The 15,239-nt window shown below is 37.2% G+C and overlaps 1 protein-coding gene across 3 annotated transcripts in view; it reads left to right on the top strand.

Annotated features, from left to right (window-relative positions):
- COL12A1 (collagen, type XII, alpha 1) overlaps positions 1 to 15,239 on the top strand; it is a 120,905-nt gene that overhangs the window by 98,326 nt on the left and 7,340 nt on the right. For all 3 annotated transcript variants that reach the window (XM_011942947.1, XM_011942946.1, XM_011942948.1), the window contains 10 exons: positions 44 to 121; positions 1,242 to 1,328; positions 2,727 to 2,780; positions 3,838 to 3,933; positions 4,478 to 4,531; positions 4,893 to 4,946; positions 9,272 to 9,325; positions 10,769 to 10,840; positions 14,470 to 14,505; positions 14,602 to 14,668. In XM_011942947.1, the coding sequence (XP_011798337.1) occupies positions 44 to 121; positions 1,242 to 1,328; positions 2,727 to 2,780; positions 3,838 to 3,933; positions 4,478 to 4,531; positions 4,893 to 4,946; positions 9,272 to 9,325; positions 10,769 to 10,840; positions 14,470 to 14,505; positions 14,602 to 14,668 (652 nt within the window). The remainder of the gene's footprint in view (positions 1 to 43; positions 122 to 1,241; positions 1,329 to 2,726; positions 2,781 to 3,837; positions 3,934 to 4,477; positions 4,532 to 4,892; positions 4,947 to 9,271; positions 9,326 to 10,768; positions 10,841 to 14,469; positions 14,506 to 14,601; positions 14,669 to 15,239) is intronic.

Below are 15,239 nucleotides of genomic sequence, written 5' to 3' on the forward strand. Positions count from 1 at the left end.
TTTTCATGCATTTTTAGCTGATGTTGCTGTTGGTTGTTTGCAGTTCCAAATCCAGAGTTTTGACATTGTCTGCAGCCCAGTGTGGACCAGTAGAGACAGATGCTGTGATATTCCCTCTAGGGTAAGTAAAACAGAATTGAATTCTGTCATGGCTTTAACAGTTTCCCAGGAATGAACCCTTGTGCCTGGGAGAGGAAGTAGCACTCCGCAGTTGCATCTTCAGAATGGAGCTAAAAGACACGCAACGTGTGGGTGCTCACTAGCTACTACAGAAAAGCCAGTGCCTGTGCGATCCCTCCTTCACAAACTGGGAATGCACAGACTGTATCTGGAAATTCTCCCTAATAGAAAAGTCCTGCTGAGTTAATGTGTTTGATAAGCCCACTTACTGTAAAGCCCTCTTATTGCTTGTAAAATATCAGCATTTTACAGAACAAGCCAGCACCTTTCTGGATAACTAAGGTTTTTTAGATGGTAGAAATAACCATAGTATTTCTTTTTGAGATGATGGCCTTTCTTTAGTAGTATCTATGTAGGTGGTAATAGTTACAATGTTGAATATTGGTGATGGATTTGAAACTTTTGACCAGCAAAGACCTACATAAATCCACAGGAAGGGTGTGCATTGTTTATTCAGCAAATATTGATTGAACACCTATTATAAGCCGGGCACCAATCTGTGTGCTTGTTTTAAGACAGTAAAAAGTGAGTATTCCAGTGAAAGGCACTGGGAGAGAATGAATTAACAATGACATATATACTATATTATTGAGTGAAAATCCTAGGATGCATAACAAATCAGGTCAAAGGGATAGACGGTGATGGTAGCCTTCAGTGATAAGGGGAGATTTAAGCAGAGACCTGAATGAAGTGAGGGACAAAACAATGTGGCTAATGAAGAAAGAGGACAGAATTTTGGATTATTTTTTTTTCCAAATGGGAATTGATATTTGAGATACACAACAAGTCTCTAACACTGGATTAGAGGAAATTGGATTAAATTACCAGAGGTCTCAGTGGTCGCGTAAACATTTCTTTGTCAGTGAGGTTTCCTAATGTAATGCCTAAAATAAAGACATAAAAGAGCACAGCAAGTTTCAACATAAAACTATTTATAATGATAAGTAAAATTATTTCTTTAAATTGGGAAACAGACTTCCTTGTGCATGTAAGTGGGGGTGGGGATGGGAAGTCATTTTTTCCTCTAAATTTAAAGGTAAATATTCTTTTCAAAATTGCAGAGAGATGAGGCAAAATGCCCTGCTTTTCCAAATTCTTGCACGTGTACACAGGACAGCGTTGGACCTCCAGGACCTCCAGGCCCTGCAGTAAGGAAATTGAAATAGTTCCTCTGATTTTTCCTTTGAAATCTTTAGAGTGATTATCTATTTGCCGGTATAAAGTCAATAAAATGCTTCAACTAATCCAGGTTTTCTAGGATAGAGCAAGCTAAATCGCAGACCATCTTTTTAGTATATTTAGACATCTGAAATGGAGTAAATCAGGAAGAATATTTGATTCTGGCATTTGACATATTTCTTCAGCCATGCAACAATGATAATATTGGCTAGTCTTCAGGAGCTTTTTCTTAAAGATGTGAAGCTGGATTTCCATCTGTAATTACATGACTGAAAATTCCTTACGTCTCCTGAAAGCTTCTTAAGTGTTTGGTACAAAGCCATAGTTGAGAGGCTGACTCAAGAACAACTTGTTGAGAACCTAGAACATGTGCACCTTATGTAGCAGACGTATCATGAGAATCACATAGAGAGAGGGTAATTAACACATGTGATATCATAAACTCTGGGTTTGGAATAACTTGAGTGAGAAGACTGTGACCAGATTTATTCATTGGTTGGGAGGGACGGCCAAGAAAGTGCAAGGCAAAACATTGAAGACTGCAGTGATGGAGTTCATTGATCAATGTGAAACCCCTTGATTTAGTCAGTCCAGTATCTGATCTGGGCCAGTTTTGAGGATAGCTCTAATCTCCATTGGCTTCTTTTAAGAAAATATGTAATTAACATAGGAAGAGCTCGGGGATTCACAGAACACCAAAACTTACTATCCTTGGGTCCTAGCAAATAATGTAGACTGATTTTAGGTTAATTACAAAGCAGCTCCTCATATATAGAATCAAAATGTCACTGGAATTACCATTCTTTTTTTCTAGTAACAGTGATTTATATGTATAATCATGAAATTATATTCTGGATGTGACTTAGATGTTTTTGAGATGTTGGGATTTTTTCCCCTGTCGTCGTGAAGTAACATGCTTGGATATCACTATGATATTTATTTCCTCTTTGTTCAGTTGTTTCTGAATTCCTGTTAAGTACATGTTCTAATATTCTGAGAGATTGAAGATATTCTTCTTTTTGCCCATCATTTTCCCTGAGGAATGTAATTCACATAAATCCAAAGCTCATTTTTCTCTTTATTGTATACAAGTTGTATGTTTGCTTTTCCCAATAAACCTCAGATTTTGAAATGAAAATTTGAAATTTGAAATATAATTTAAAAAATAAGACACTCAGAATGTACAAAGTTTTGAAATTCTCTTGCTTTACATATTTGTATGACATGAAATATTTGCTTCAATATTTTGCAAGCAACTGTAGAATATTAATTGTCTGGAGATTGCACTTTTTCTTGAAGCACTTTTTGTATATCAACTTCTTCCTGCTTTCCTATGTTCACACTAATATGTGCTCCATGTATTTTAGGGAGGGCCTGGTGCTAAAGGTCCCAGAGGTGAAAGAGGTATCAGTGGGGCAATTGTAAGTATATTTTAGAGTGCATTTAAATTTTCATCTATATGCTGAAATCTGATTGTTCAAATTTTCACAAAGCGGGTATGTGATCTTGAGCAAGTCAGCTCAGGTTTAGTGTGCCTCAGGTAATGTAATTACCTCCGTCTTATCTCTGGATGTCATAATGATGGATTAGACAAGCCAGAGAAAGAAATGCATAGGATACATGTCATAGCTGTAACAATTACACATGGGGAAGCTGCAGAAGATCTTTAAGGGCTTGGCCGGAACATGGGGAAGCAGATGGGGTAACCACACCCCACAGGGAGCAGAGACCCACTAGAGAGCTGGAGCCTGTTGGGAGCAGTTCTGCTGCTTCTTTTTTCACCAGTCTCAGAAAAAAAAATGCTGAGTGCTCACAAGGGGTCACCTGCCCCTTCTGCTAGCTCCACACTGGTTTTTTGTAAGACAACTCAAGCTTCTCAGGGGAATATTTTATGAAGACAATATGTAGTTTTTGGTCATAATATAATTAATGATAAAATAACCCCATTATGAAAGGGCAAGATTAGAATGCCAACCCAGGCCTGAGGCCAAGGTTGTGCCTTTTCCATCTAGACAGATCGCAAAAGAGCTTCAGCACAGGGCACCTCATCCATGGGCATCTTTTCTTTCCTTGCTTGATTTATATATCCTTTAGTCCAAGAAATAAGCTGAAGTCTAAGACAAATGAGGACTAGCTTAAAATAAATCAAATCCAGTGAAACTTGAGCTTTTAATCTCATATAAGTCTATGAAAATTAATATGTGAATGTTTTATATGCAATGTATTTCATTTAAAAAATCTATTTCTAATAGGACTTTTATGGAAATGGAAGTGCTTTTGTGAATTTATTGCACTTTTCAATAGTAAAGGGAAGAAGGAAATTACATTAATAAATACATTCATAGATGTAGATTTCTGAAATGTTTACAAAGATTATATGATTGATGTCTTAGAGTTATGATGACAAGTGTCTGACTAAATGTCAGCACTGAAAAAGTATTACATTATTTGTGGTTGTCTCTCTCTTGTGTATTTTAGGGGCCCCCTGGTCCTCGTGGAGACATAGGTCCTCCAGGCCCCCAGGGTCCTCCAGGCCCTCAGGGACCCAATGGACTCTCTATTCCGGGAGAGCAAGTAAGCACAAAGCCTTTCTGTATTAAATGAGAATGGTGGATAAACATTTAGTTAAATGAATCTTTTCTACATTTTGCCAAATCAAATGTTTTCTCAGATAATTCAACAAGGTTAGCCACCAAGATAGCAGTCACTATGATGACTGTTATTTTAGATATGTAAATAGACTATGTAATAATATAAAACTGTGTAGAAAAAATTACTGCTACTTATTTGACTTCATTAAACATTTTCTTATAAGTAATATAGATATCCCCTGTGTTAAACTGTATTCTTTTAAGGTAAGTATAATATCCCATAATTATATAAAATTATCCCATAACAATGTAAGTAGAAATTATAACACAGCATTTGTAGTTTAAAAAATGAGCACTAATTCAAAAAAGGTTTATTCATCTCCTTTCAAAAATACCCTTCTGTGCTCATTCTGAACCCTTACACTGGATTTATGAAGTGATGAAGATTTCGTAAGTGACTCATGTCTTCCTTTTAAACTTAATCTCTGTGAAATGCCTGAGAACTGTTTTCCCATTGCTCACTCTAGGGTCGCCAAGGGATGAAAGGTGATGCTGGAGAGCCGGGACTTCCAGGCCGAACAGTGAGTTGGTCTCTAAGTTGCCTTTTCTTCCCCCTGTCATGTGTTACTTGAAAATTTCCCTTTGTAGTGCCTCAAAAGGTGAACCCAGGTTAAGCAGCAAAGCAGAAGCCTGGATATGTGTTTCACCTCATTTCCATTTCATACCCTGGTCTTACTTAGCCTTCAAGTTGGTGCTGTTCAATTCAGGTATCTGCTCGTTGACTGAGCATCTCCTGTATGCTTGGCAATGTGCTTGACTCTGTTCTCCAGTTTCTTTTCAGAGTCTCTGGGATTAAAAAAAACATTTTGGAAAAGAGCAAGGATTCTCTCCTACACAGGAAGTATATTATAATGTTTCACTTGTTTGTTTCCTTCTGTGCAGGGAACCCCAGGGTTACCTGGCCCACCAGGACCAATGGGACCTCCAGGAGATAGAGTAAGTTTTCTTGGGCAGGCTATGATGATGTTGGAAATGGTGTCACATGGTTGCCTATTAATTAAGAATCCTTCAAAATCCAGTTTGCAAGGCTGGTAATGTATCATGTATCTTGTGGAAAGCTGCAAAGCTAATGTCAATGGACCACCCAACATCAGATTAATCTCAAGGTCTTTGAAATAAAATGGTGGGGCTTTAGGGGAGTCTTTGAAATTTTAATTTTCAGAAAATTTCTTACTGTATCATATTCATAAAAAGAAGTCCAGAAAAGGAGTTTTAACTGATTAAAAAGAGATTTAAGAATCTCAGCAAATTGTTTTAAATCTTAAAATTAAAATCTTAGTTATGAGGCAGCTTTTCTGTAACCATGAGGGTAGCCTTGACTCCCATACCACTTTCTACAAACTCAAGACATCCTATCTACACCTTTATAACTCAAATACCACTTCTAGGCCTTGATGGTGGGGTAGACAGCTGGTATTTAGTAGGGACTCCTATTGGTAGCAGCTTTCAGGTTTAGTTTTGACTTAGCATGAAAGCAGTACAGGAAGCCCAGTCTTCTCCAGGATAAGTTAATGAGAAGCATGGTGAACATGACCTCTATGCTCTATTCATCAATGATGTGAAACATTTGGTTCCATAGGAGACCACAAATGCTTTAATAAAAAGAACCCAAAAATTTTAAGTTTCTCAAAACAAAGGAACTAATGACTTTTCAGCATCTTATGGTTCCAAAAATAGTCTGAGAGTAGTTTGTATTTTGATTAATCAATCAAGTTAAAATATATGACTAGCAGCAGGATCTGAGGAAGCCAGTACTGTAACAGCTGTCACTAAACATAGATCTATTAGCCTTAACACCTCCAAGACACCACTGGGCAGAGGCAGGCCATTCAGAGGGAGCAAAGTTTTGCCCTAAGATAATACAAAATGGTAGATGATATGCCAGTGAACTTTATTTGTTCCCATGCCTCCTTTTGAGTTTGGGGGAGAGATAAGACAGAGGTCAAAGATAAAACTGTATTTTCTGGGATATGGGATGTGGAGGTAGTTCTGATATATACATCTTCTGACTCTTTTGAGACTGGCATGTTAGGTTTTTTTAAATTCTTATTTTATAATAAAGGACAACAGTGAGAGTACAAGGGTGACAAGTCAGTCTTCTTTATTAGAAAATAAACCCCAGAATATTGCAGTTGAGAAGTGGCGATGGGCTGACTTGCTTGCTGCTGCTACGACTGAAACCTTGTGCCCATCACATCCACCCCAATGTGGGCTTCATGCAGACACGTGGCGGGGTCCCTAGTGCACTTCCCAGCAGCACTGCCTTTCTGGACTGGCACTCAGACAGACGTCACCATCAGGCAGCGTCACTGCATCCCTGAAAAGTAAGGGACTGGAAGGGACTGTGCTCTTCCATTCTCAAATTCTAGTCTGTGTCCAGCTTTGTGGTGAGGCCACCCTGGGATGAGGGCAAGAGAACTTTTCAGGATACTGTTCTCCCTTTTCCTTCACAGCCTGTGTACCTACATACTGCTTAGTAAATGACCACTAATGCAAAAAGGAGGATGCATAGCTGGTGGGGCATCAACAATTTTAGAAAGTTAGAGAGACTCTGAGTATGGGAATCTCAACTGAAACAAAACAAAACAAAACAAAACAAAACTTGAACTCAGTAGTGGAAGTGAAGAGAAGGAAGCACAAGAGATCAAGGCCAAGTGTTGTGGTGAAGAATAAAGAATTTGTTAGCAGGGTCAAGTAGGGAGAAACAAGATACAGAGATCATCTCCAGCACAGACGATTTCTGAAATGAGGCACAGTACTGGGGGCGATTAGAAAGTAACAAAAGAACCACATATACAGGTATCTGTACATGTGTATCTATGAAAATGGTCATCGGTCTTCTCAGCCACCCTCACATGGGTAGAAGTAGAAATAACTGCTGTGGCTTGCACCAAAATTGAAGAATAAAATAAAATTGTGGTACGAAGTTCTGCAGATGGCATAATGGGTAGCCTTTTTGAGTACTTCACAATAAATCTTCTTCACTCCAATTTAGGAATATGTTTCCTCTAAAAGGAAATGGTTGATCAGACAGTTCTTAGACTGACTAAAGGAAGATTAATTATTTAGAAATATGATACCATAAAAAATGAAAAAGAGCATCCTATATAGTTGGAGAAACTTGGGTGGAAGAAATTTTATTCAAATTGTCCAAGTAATATGATAGGGAATTTTTTTCTTAAGTGGCCCTTAGAAATGATATGGATGTTACATCAGATAGGCTTAGGATCTGTTTTTTGTTAGTAAGGCCTAGATCTTCCAGCAAACAGCTGATATCTTATCTCTAAAAGTTTCTGAAAAAAGTCTTTTTTGGGGGGGAGGTGGAATATTTCCAACAAAAGTAGAAAGAATAATTTAAACTTGTATTGTAAAGTCAATGCACTAATAAAAAGTGTGGATACTTAATTCGGGAAGAGATCCAAATGGTCAACTTTTGTGAAAATCCAAGAATATGGATGAAATGATTACTTTCACACTCTGCAGAAAATGAGACAAAAATCTCTGACAGAGGAATGCAACATCTCTAAAAAATGACCTGACTCAGAAATCCTCGGCTGGATTTCAGAGATCTGCTGTTGAGAGTGAATGCTAACTGGGTAGCAGGATGACTCATTCCAGGCAAAGGCCATTTGGCACTGTACAGAGAGAGAAAAAAATAACATATAAATGCGGGCGCACGAGCCAGAGATCAAGCCTGTGGGGAGATGTGCTCTATTCCTGCCTAGTGAACTGACACTGAGGCAGTTCTGGCCTTTGTGTGTGATGAAGAGAGACAGACCACTACAAAAATTAACTGCTTATTATCAGGATTGAGGATTTCCTCTCTTTTGAGTGGAGGGCAGTTAAGACAGCTTTGCCTCTGTTTTTTTTTTTTTTTTTTTTTTAAACAGGGTCCCACTCTGTCACCCAGGCTGGAGTGCAGTGGTGATCATGGCTCACTGCAGCCCTGACCTCTCGGGCTCAAGTGATCCTTCCACCTCAGCCTCCCAAGTAGCTGGGACCACAGGTGTGTGCCACCATGCTTGGCTATTTTTTTTCCTTTCACTTTTTTTTTAGTGACAGGGTCTCCTTATGTTGTACAGGCTGGTCTTGAACTCCTGGGCTTAAGTAATCCTTCTGCCTTGGCCTTCCAGAGTGCTGCAATTGCAGGCATGAGCCATTGCACCCAGTCCAGCTTTGCCTCTTTTGGGAGAGGAAGAAAGAAATTCACCAGAAGTGGAGACATAAATAGTCCTGCTCTAGCTGTCTGACAATTGCTCAGGGAATGAGGAAGGGAGTTTTCTAATTGGGTGGTCAGGATTTTCCATACAGACTTCTCTATGTCTGTATGTATGAAGACTTGAGAGCATATGTTAAAATAATTTTATTATTTATGTTTAATAAATATATTCTTATATATCTAAGAATAATATATTCTTAGATAAGGGGGAGTTTAAATGTGTAGTAAACGTTCATGTAAAATATTTACTGCAGAGCTTAATATTTGCATATTTGGTAAAGGAATGTCTTATAAAATTTGATGATTCCGTCTTAAGAAAATTTTAGGATTTAGAACATAATGTATTGACCAGTATATATTATAAGTATTCTATTAAATATATGGCTAAAATATCCGGAAGCTGTGATAAAAGCAATAGGGAGGAATTCTTACTGTTTTGTTGGGGGTGAAGGGTGCTGATATGATGGAAGAGAATGAAGGCGTGGAGGATTCACCAAAGGGAAAAATGAATTTCTAAGCTGAGAGTCCAATTCCCAGCAGACAAAGGAAGACTCTGCCACCATAATATCATCTTTTATGATACCACTTGCTTTTCTCAGCAACTTTCCTTTCCTCTCACCTACATTCTTCCTGGGCCAAACTGTGGACATTGACTTTTCCATAGAATGGGTAAATCTTCCTTTAGACTTCTTTATGCTATTACAAAAGCAAAAACAAAACCAAAAAATCTTCATGAAGGGAATCTGCCTTCCTGGGAGAAGATTAGTTTGGCTCTTAAAATTGTTTTATTTATAACTATACAAGTGAATAAGCATAGAAATTAATTATTCAGTAAAAGGCATAAGTTAAATTGAAAAAATTTTTTTTCTTTCTTTTTTGTTTTTCTTTTGCTGTTTGCCTTCATATTGAAAGCTTACCTGCCAAACAGCATGTTGGGCTAAATCCTTCTCTTCAGCCTTCAGCTTTAGCAACTTGTTTAGCACCTTTTCTTTTCACTTGCTCATGACCTCCCTAACTGTAATTACTTTCATTTTTACAATAGGGCTTCACTGGAAAAGACGGTGCAATGGGACCCAGGGGCCCACCAGGGCCACCGGTAAGAACAAAATGTGTTTCATTTTTGTGCCCTTCACCCCCAACCCTCTCACCCCATTTTGCTAGAGAAGAGCCAGGTAACCTGCTTTTGAAGCGCATTCAATCTGTGCTGTGGAGTATATCATTGAGGGAAATGTGTTTTTATTTACCTACATCAAAATGTGCTAGAGAAAACAGATGTGTTAAAATACGGAATCTTTCTGTTTAATCAAGTTACACTTGAGAAAAAGAAAAAAAAAATCCCTAACTAACTGGCTACTAGCTGGTTGGTGCCTCAGTTTCTTCATCCCTACATTGAGTGGTTGGGTTTTACGACCTCAGTGGTTCAGTTATTTCCTGTTACAGAATTTTAAGAATCTGTGGCTATAACATTTAAATTTCAAGAACATTTATTATTGAACAGCCATCAGTTGTTCTGAGGAAGTCAGTTTTATCTACAACTAAAAAGGTCTTCAACTTAAGATATTGGGAAAAATACTTAAATTAATGATTTTGAAACTGGCATCTGTATACTTGCATCCAGGTGAGATCCCAGTAAAATTGTTTGAGGTGATGGATAGCCTCCATGTCTGTGTGGCAGGATATGAAGACTTAAGAGCATATGTTAAAATAATTTTATTATTTATGTTTCAAATATAGATCTTTAGGTAATGGGGGATTTAAATGCACAGCAAACTTTCATGTTACGTATTTACTGTAGAGATTAACACTTGCATAATCAATGAAGTAAAGGATTGCTTGACAAAATCTGAACATTCCATGTTAAGAAAATTTTAGGCTTTAGAACATGACGTATTGGCCAGTACATATTATAAATATTCTATTAAATATAGGACCAAAATGTCTGGAATCTGTGGTAAAAGCAACAGGGAGAAAATCTTATGATTTTGGTGGGGTTAAGGGTGCTGACATGATGGAAGGGAATGAAAGTGTGGAGAATGCTCCAAAGGGAAAAATGAATATCTAAGCTGAGAGTGCAATTCTCAGCAGACAAGGGAAGACTCTGCCGCCATGGTGCCCAACTTAGCACAAAACTGACCACCTTCTTAATTCTTCTCCAGCCCAAATTTTCAACTTCTGTGTTTTGAAGGATTGTCTGGTCTTGTAGTAGGAAACTTTAAAAAAAAGGGAATTGCTTTCTGCAAATCCACTTTGTAACCAATTTACTAGGATCAGTCTTAAATTGTGAAACTGATTGTATACGTATGCATGTATTTTTCAGCTGGTGTCAAATATATTTTAAAACTATATAGTCCATAAGGATTGCACTGTAATTGTCAAGAGTTTTTTATTTCATGTTATCTTAAAATTTGGTTTTATTCTTCCTGAATGTGTAATTATGAGTTGTTTCATTTAAACACTTTTAAAACAAGCTGTATTCATTTACTTTTGATGCGATTTTCTCTTTGTCATAACAGTCCCCTTCCCTCTCCATGTGTTGTAGGGAAGCCCAGGCTCCCCGGGAGTCACAGGACCAAGTGGGAAGCCAGGAAAACCTGGAGATCATGGCAGACCAGTAAGTGGACAGCTTGCATGTCTACTGACAGTCACTTCACTGTGGAAATAAATAATGAGAACTGCAAACCTTTGTCATATTTAGGTTATCTCTGCTGTAATGTGTTTGAAGCATTTGTTGAAACCATGCTAAACTCATGGATTTGACTTGATACCAGTTCTAAATTTTTCTCTCTGGGTTGTTATAATATTCTGGGATGAAAATTGTGGTTACTGGGTTTCTTTAAGAGGAGAATGGGATTATGAGCCAAGACACATATTTCTGCACTGTATAAACACTCAGAGCTGGGTCAGCAAAATGATTCTTTTTACTCAGGAGTGGTATGCTGCTTAAGATGGAAAAATACATGATGATGGTGTACAGTGCCTCCATCCCTAGCTTGCTAATATTAACCCTTTTGTGGCATTATCCAGCTTTCCATTTGTTCTTTTCTATCTAGTTGAGGAGGCTAGAACATCAGAACCAGAATTAAAGTTATTTATTAACTTTAATTGATCATTTTACTTTTTTAATACTGTCCTGCCCCAATTTATACCCCATTTAACTTTCTCTTATGCAGATATTTTGGTTAAAATAGTAGTTGAGATAGTAGTACACATATTTGGTGTTTCCAAATTAGTATCTCCAAAACTGACTTTGAAGTGTCTAAAATATCCACAATTATTTGTAACGACTGTTGGGCTGCATATTTTTTACGAACTTTTCCTTTTTTGTGTTTAGGAAGTGTGAATTTATTTAAGCATTTTTTTTTTGTCTGAATAGCATCCTGAAATATAAAAGTTTATCTTAAAGACAATTAAGTCCAACTATTAGCAGTGACAACAATGTATCAGGGCTTTTCTCTGGACAGAATTTCTCCTTTTTAAAGTATTGTTCAAATTACACAAACCCAAGTTTAAAAAAAGTAATTTCAGACAGACTTAGGATGGGACATTTATGTGATAGGGCTTGCCTTGTATGGTTCTTAAAATTAAGCAAGAAATATAAAGCTAGAAGGACTCCTGGTATATTAGGTTAAAAAGAATGACAAAAACCGCAATTACGTTTGCACCAACCTAAATACTTTAACATCTGTGTGTACTCTAGCATGTGACTTTATTACTCTCTTTTCCTCAATGGATCATGGTAGAAACTTTGCAAGAGCAATTATAAGTATATGAAACTTTTCTACCCATTCAGCATTTCATTTTGTTTTACTATGACCTCAATAGTGTCTTATATAAGAATATTACTCATATAATTGATGGCTGTAGCTAGACGCCTAAAAGAAATGTCTACAGCTATTACTTGAAATATGATCTCTAAATATTGGAAATAAAGATGATTTCTACAAATCATGAACAACAAGACAATCTCAGAGTGCCAATAAATTAAAAATCACATCAGAACAATCTCAAAAGAGCAGTAAATGTAAAAAATCCTGCACTTGCAAAATGCTCCAAATACAATCATATTAGTGTTTCCACAAAAATCTAATACTTTTGGCAAGGAAGTAGACAACTCTGGTTTTTCTTATGATAATTATAATTTGGTATACATTTATTTAGATCCCAGCACTTTCCCTTTTCTCCTTCATTTTCCTCGTCCTTCAAAAGTAGCAAATTTCCTCTCTTTTTCTTCTCTATTTTATCTTACCTTCCTCTTATTTATGAAACCAAACATAGCAAATAGGTATATATAGGTCTTAGCAGAGAGCTTGGCTTAATCATTGTTAGCTTATGTCATTAGCTATTATAACCAGTTGATATCTTCTTGCTGACTTATAATACTTGATATTCTATAGGAGATGTTTCCATGAGATGTTCATAGAATACTTCATTAATAAACACATATTTGTTTCGTGCCTATAATATGCTAGCCAGTGTTCTAGGGTCAGGTGATATAACAGCAAACAAGACAAAGTTCTTGCCTTCATAGACATTCTGAGCGGGGGCAGATATAGACAAAACCATGTAAATATAGGTTCCCATGATAATAAGTATCATGAAGAAGCAAGAAACAGAGTAAAGGGTTAGAGAATGATTGTGCTGGTGGGAAGGCAGCTATTTTGGATACAGTCATCCAGGAACCTCTCTGACAAGGTGACATTGGGATGAAATGAGGGAGAAAGCTATTTGATCTATGGAAAGAGGGTTTCAGCCAGAGGAAACAGCATGAATGAAAGCCCTGCCTGAGGAATGAGTCTGACATATGAAAGGGACATCTAACAGGTCTGGGTACCAAAGTGAAGGGGGTTAAGTGGAGAGGGATAAAATATGAGGTCAGATAGCTAGGCATAGATGATCATGTGGACCATGTAGCCTATGATAAGGAATTATTATTTTCCTCTAAGTGTGATGGGAACAGGATGGGAGGCACTTGGAGTCAAAGGAGTGATATGATCTAATTTTTCTTTAAAAAATATCATTCTGGTTTTTGTGTGGAGAATAGACTATAAAGTAGCAAAATGGGGAGCAGGGAAAGCAGTTAGGAGGCTATTAGAGTGGTTTCAGGTAAGAGTTTTGGTTTGGACTGCAGTGGTTTCCATGGAGATGGTGAGAAGTGGTTTGGTATGGGATATTACCTGATTTGTCAATGATTTAGATGTTCCTTCGGTGATAGCAGTTGGCAGCCTGGAAATGTATTACTGAAAGACAAAAACTTGCTGTATTTTAAGGAAAACTTTTCCAATATCTCTTATCGTGAGAGGCTTATGACAGTGTAGGGGCAAATATTCTATGCTTGTATTTAGATGTAGGTCATTTAGATTGAGTTATTCATTAAGAGAGAAACCCAGTTTCTTTTATTTTTTTATTGTAGAATTTTTATTATTATTATACTTTAAGTTCTAGGGTACATGTGCAGAATGTGCAGGTTTGTTACATAGGTATACATGTGCCATGGTGGTTTGCTGCAGCCATCAATCCATCACCTACAATAGGTATGTCTCCTAATGTTATCCCTCCCCTAGCCCCTGATTCCCTGAGAGGCCCTGGTGTGTGATGTTCCCCTCCCTGTGTCCATGTGTTCTCATTGTTCAGCACCCACTTATGAGTGAGAACATGCAGTATTTGAATTTCTGTTCTTGTGGTAGTTTGCTGAGAATGATGGTTTCCAGCTTCAATCCAGTTTCTTTTATCTCAAATGTACAAAGAATCACTGGATGAAGTTAAGGGATATATACTGAGCTAAGTAGCTCACAAAAGCCTGCTGGTTCTTAGTGAGACTGAATGGAGACTAATGTCATGGATGTTCCACAATAACCAGCTGAGATAACCAACCACGATGATACAAAGCAAAGTATGGGGACACAAGGGCAATCTTCTTATGTATTTTAGTTCCATATGTATCATGAATTGCATTGTAAAAAGTCTGCATGATCCATAACTTTTACAGTTGTGACCACAAAATTCACATCTGTCCACTGTTTTGGAGGACATGTGCTTCAGAGAGAGAGAGAGAGAGAGAGAGAGGGATTAGATTCCTTTTTATAGAAAAGCAGAATGTGAGTAACATGGATATAAATGTAATGTGTCATTTTGCTAATGCTTTAGAAAACAGAACTTGTTTTCTTTCATCATTATGTTCATTCATGCATCATTTTAGAGTATGTTTGTCAGTTTCTAATGTATGCAATTCATATTTTTCAGGGTCCATCTGGGTTGAAAGGAGAAAAAGGTGATAGGGTATGTATTTTTTAAAAAATCTTATGTTTGTGTGTTAAACATTGAAGTCTAAAACTATAGAACTAATATGCTAATCATTCTCATTAATTTAACAAGGGAGACATTGCTTCCCAGAACATGATGCGAGCAGTTGCAAGACAAGTCTGTGAACAATTGATAAGTGGTAAATTGTCTTTTCTTTTTACTATGTGAATGGTTTGAAAATTGATTGCAGGAAAATGCAGAGTTTGGGTCATAAAGTTTCTAAAGAGATAGATTTCTCTTTCATTTTGATAAGCTCTTGTTTTTATACATTGTCAGTTTTGCATCTGCTTAAAGATGGTATTTTAAACATTGTTACTAAGATAAAATAATAACCCAAGGTAAAATAATAGCAGCAAACTTAAGTTCCAAGACATTGGATATTTTAAGTTATGACCTTTAAGTCATTTTATGACCTTAAGGAAGGGGGCTCACCAAGATTAATTTGATCAGTGAAGGTTGTTTTTGGTAGGAAACTCTGGCCTCTCTGTTTTCCACAGGCTCTTCTTATTCTATAAGGCCTGTTAACTAATGAAGCTCAGTACCTGCAGACTGGTGTGGGCCTTAAACCCAGAACTCACTCTTTGAGAAGGCTTAATCAATGTTTTTCATAGTGTGGTACTGAGGAACACCTGCCTTGGAATCACCTATGTTGCTTGTTAGAAGTGGGAGTTCCTGCACCATGTCCTAAGCTTAGTGAATCATTGTCTTTG

This window comes from Colobus angolensis, unplaced genomic scaffold (genome assembly GCF_000951035.1).
Source record: "Colobus angolensis palliatus isolate OR3802 unplaced genomic scaffold, Cang.pa_1.0 Scaffold213, whole genome shotgun sequence".
In the NCBI taxonomy this organism is placed as follows: Eukaryota; Metazoa; Chordata; class Mammalia; order Primates; family Cercopithecidae; genus Colobus; species Colobus angolensis.